The sequence below is a fragment of the Hirsutella rhossiliensis genome (genome assembly GCF_020360975.1).
Source record: "Hirsutella rhossiliensis strain HR02 chromosome Unknown scaffold00017, whole genome shotgun sequence".
Lineage (NCBI taxonomy): Eukaryota > Fungi > Ascomycota > Sordariomycetes > Hypocreales > Ophiocordycipitaceae > Hirsutella > Hirsutella rhossiliensis.
This window is the reverse complement of record NW_025408683.1, coordinates 1,139,994-1,144,275: the sequence shown is the minus strand read 5'-3', so window position 1 is coordinate 1,144,275 and position 4,282 is coordinate 1,139,994. Positions and strand designations below refer to the sequence as shown.

The 4,282-nt window shown below is 52.3% G+C and overlaps 1 protein-coding gene across 1 annotated transcript; it reads left to right on the top strand.

Moving 5' to 3' along the window:
- Nucleotides 1-665: 665 nt before the first annotated feature.
- Nucleotides 666-1,628, top strand: HRG_10857 (phosphotransferase enzyme family domain-containing protein; the record flags this gene model as incomplete). Its single annotated transcript, XM_044869327.1, has 1 exon — nucleotides 666-1,628. The coding sequence occupies one exon, from the start codon at nucleotides 666-668 to the stop codon at nucleotides 1,626-1,628; it is 963 nt and encodes a 320-aa protein (XP_044715676.1).
- Nucleotides 1,629-4,282: the final 2,654 nt, after the last annotated feature.

The window sequence follows — 4,282 nt, the reverse complement described above, 5'->3', positions numbered from 1 at the left end:
GGTAGGTAGGTAGGATTTATTTCGCCCGGAGGGAGGTCCCTATAAGGCCTTTATACAGTCTAGAGTATAGTTCCGCACGTTTATTACTTAACTCCCTAAGCCCTATAGATCATCTTACGCTGCGCTAACTATTCTACTGTTCGCTCTATGATAGACCTGCTTAAAGGTCAATTTCTCTAAGTATTTAGCATCCTATTCCTAGTAACTAAAGCGCGATGTGTCGAAGTTGAAGCGTGGTTGTGTTAGTTATTGATGGTGGTTGGTACGCCGATTGTGTTCTCTTATGACGCTATTCCCTCTTGACGGGCGGGAACCCGGGTGTACCCTGTTCGCCTAGGGGTGCCTCCAGCCGGCTTCGAACCGACCCCTCTGCGACGCAGAGGCTCCAGACGTGTCACCACTACGCCATGGAGGCCTAGAATGTCGGTAGTAGTCCGGCGGGTCACGGGATCCGGCAGATCACCGGTAAATCCCTTATCCCGAGAGAGAAATTTCCTCTCCGCTGTTTGAGTGCACCAGCGAACTTCGAGCCGCAACCCGGCTGCCCATCCTAACATCATTTGCAGATGCTTCGTACACCAGTTGGTCGCAATCCGCAACAATGTTTTGGTTTGTCCGACCCCGTCCACCGTCTCGCAGATATTAACTTCCTTTGTGATAGTGAAATGTTGCCTCCTATAGCGTTTTCCATCACTCGAATCAGTCCTCATGGATGGATCCTGGGCTCCTCGATGATCTGCGAAAGGATTAAGAATCCAGAGGTCAAACCGGCGACCGTAATAATTGACTGGCAAGATGGCGACAACACCTTCTACCTTCGGAAGAAGACCGCAAACGATATGTCAGGAGGTGACGCTGAGATCGACAGGATACATGTCGGGGGGACTTCAGCAGCTGTTTGGTGCCTCGGAGAGAATGCATTCTGCAAGGTACATGCCTGGTGCGAAGGGCTAGAGCTTGAGGCCAACACTATTCGATTCGTAGGTGAAAAGGCCTCAGAAGTGCCCGTCCCAGAGGTTGTCTACTCGTGGATCGATCACGACCTCAACAGAACCTTCCTCATAACAAAGCGAGTCCGAGGACAAACGTTGGAACGAGCGTGGCCGCAGCTCTCCCCGCCCCAACGCATACGAATTGCCCATGATATCGCGTGGTTCTGTGTTTTACTGGCTGCCAACACTTCATCTCGGTTTGAAACGGTCACTGGATGTGGTGTCTATGAAGCAAGGTTGATGGAGAGCGCTCATCCATCCCATCCCGCGTGGTTACCGAGAATCCTTGGTCCATTCTCGCTAGAGGCCATCCAGGACTACATGGCAAACATCTCGACTGAACCTGCCCCAGACATTGATCTGCCCTTTCACTTCTACCATGCAGACCTTGGACCGACAAACATCATGATATCAGAGGATGGCAACCTTGTTACTGGAATTATTGACTGGGAATCCGCAGCTTATTACCCACAATTCTGGGTGGCCACTAAGCCCGTGTATGCTGGAGCCTTTTGGCTTGAATGTGAGACCGACGAACCGAAATTATGGGGTCAGCTCCTAGGACAGGCACTCGATGCAAGCGGTTACAAGCGACTGGATGCAGTATTCCGCCGCTGGAGCAGGTCTGTCACTTAGTGGGTTGGGGACCTGGCTTCACTGGTTCTTGTACACCAGAAGAGTAGTGAGCTTTATTATTAATGGACGTCCATAGCCCATCATCAAGAAGTTGAACCATTTTCTCCTCAAAACACAAAGACCTGCCGTGCAAATCCAATTCTCCCACCGCCGCCGCTGAGGACCGCCATATTAGACACAGCCGTATCGGCAGCGCTTAGAGAAATTTAGCCATGCATAAGCCTAATAGACCTAGTAGGAAGTCATACAGAGGCGCTAGGGCGTGGAATCATTTCATTCCATTGGCGCTCCACAACCCTCACAAGTCTTGACGCTCGTGTTGTTGTTGTACGTGCAATTTTTGTTCGTGCAGCGCTTCTCGTTCACCAGCTCTGAGACGATAGACCGGACCATACTAGATATCTTGCTGGCAAGAGGCTAGAGGGGCGGAGTCAGTTCTGAGATGTGAATGCAAATATGGCTCTTGCAAAGGTGTCGAGGAGAGAGAATGGTGTCAGTGGGGGCTGGGGATTCTTGTGTCAAGGCGATATGCCAGATTTTATACAAATGATTCCAGGCAAGAGCACGGGTACGAGCCCAGGGTCCATCGATGAGACACCTCGAGTTCTGCCTGGCTGCTTATGGACGTACTGCGAGCCGCTAATGCAGAGCGACACATCACAGTCCTTTCCATCATGTCGTGCTTGTGTCGGCGCCATACCCCGCGACCCAAGATACGAGGGGGATGCTGCCGTTGAGCGCTGCACCCGCAGCTTGCGTCACCAGGCAGCAGGCCTAAGTGGCTGGCGACGCCAGGAACGTGTGAGCTATCGCGCGGGGGCAAATTCACAGACAGACTACGGATATAGGGACCAGAAATTCTGGACCCCTGCTAGAGAGGCACATAGAGGAGTGAACCCAGAAATTCTGGATCCCTGTCAGTCAGATGATCGACTTGCGGTCGTCATACTGCCGTAAAGGAACGGAACCCAGAAATTCCAGGCCTTTTTTGGTAACTTACCAACTTGCCGACCAAGCGCGTGCCAGGAAAAACCGCCGGTCCCTCCATTGCAGTTTTGGTGGGCAGCAGCGGCGATATCATTTGTCACCCGCTTGCCGACCTACAAAGGTTAAAGGGGTATCAAGACCTCGAGAATGAGGACCAGAAATTCTGGGCCCTGTTGGTCGGATGACTGTGGACGCACATACCTGATTGGCTATTGCCAAAAGCTCCCCTCCTCGAGTCAAGGCGGCGACAATAAAAGGCCCGTAGGATTCCGGGCAGCACTCAACCATGTTCAACCACCCTCAATCATCCCTGCGCTCAACCATCCATCCACTTCTCCTCCTCTAGGAATACCTAGGCGAATCGAGTCAACTTTTTTTTTCGCAGAAAAAATGCCTATATATACTTGCGAGATCTGCAAGGATCAAAAAGTGGTTGACGGGCGGCCATGTCCCAGTTGCGCAACCTAACCTAGGACCATCTGCCTAAATAGTAAGGCACCCGTTGAGGATCTCATGTGTTTACTGACAACGTTAGTAGCAAATAGCGCAGGATTGTTTGCATTGGAGATAAACGGGAGACGGAGTCGCATTTGCATTGTGTGAATTGTCTGTGTGCAACCCAAATATTCGGATCTGTCGGTGCAAATGCGATCTTGCACCATGTATGCGGTCTGTGTACCTACAGTCTCCCCCCAGCCATCGGCTTCGTCTGTTCCGTTTCTGACCCTGTCCCCCGGACTTGCGCATGTTCGTGTAAATATGGTATTGATATGATCTCGTTACGTTCTGCTCGGTTCCTGTGTGGCCGTGTGTTTGCGTCTGCTCGACCAGCAAACCAACCTCAGCATGGACCCGATCTCTGCTCCGCGAAATGCAATGCTCCGCTCGGTTCAAGCGGTCGAATAACTAGGCCCGAGAGCCCCAACGTAGCATGTTCGTAGACAGTGTCGCGTGTTGGAGGGTCACCACTCCTCCTTCACGATGTGGGCGACAGGGGACCAGTCTGTCTGTGTCTGTAGTATTTGGCAGCACCGATCGTAGCATGCTGGGTGTCTGGGGCGCTGCGCAAGCGGGGCGTCGGTTCGTTCTGTTCGACGACTTCGTTGTGGGGTGTTGCAAACATTGTCGTGATGATGGGCGACCAGGAAACCCATCCGTAGCTGCTGTGTTGAAAAGGGGAATCGTATTTGGGCACCACCGTTACACTGCACAGAGTCGAGGTCGGGCCGCATTCTGCGGTGTTGTTGCTGTGCGCGTTGGCGTTTGTCGTGTGCGGCGTGCTCTCAATGTGGTGTGGTCTTTTCCCGCATTCTGCTGACAGACGTTGGGCCTCCACGAGGTGCACCACACTGGGGGAAGCATGATGACTCGTGGAGGCCGTCGCTGTCAGAAGCGGGAGTGTTTCGCTCTGTTTTGCTGCAGTTTCAAAAATTTCGTGCTCACTGTTGATGTTTTTCCTTGGCACTGTGCCGATGTAAGGCGAAAGGGTTCTGTGATCTTTACCTCAGCAGCGCTCAGGCCATTTGGTGTGCGAAGGCGACAAAGCGCACTATACCTAATCTGTAAGTCACATGCAACTCGAGGATTACCTCAGCAAGCTCAGGCCATTAAGGTCGTGCCTCAGGCACCGGACCAGGCTATACGTAATCGGTACGGTCTAATAGTAA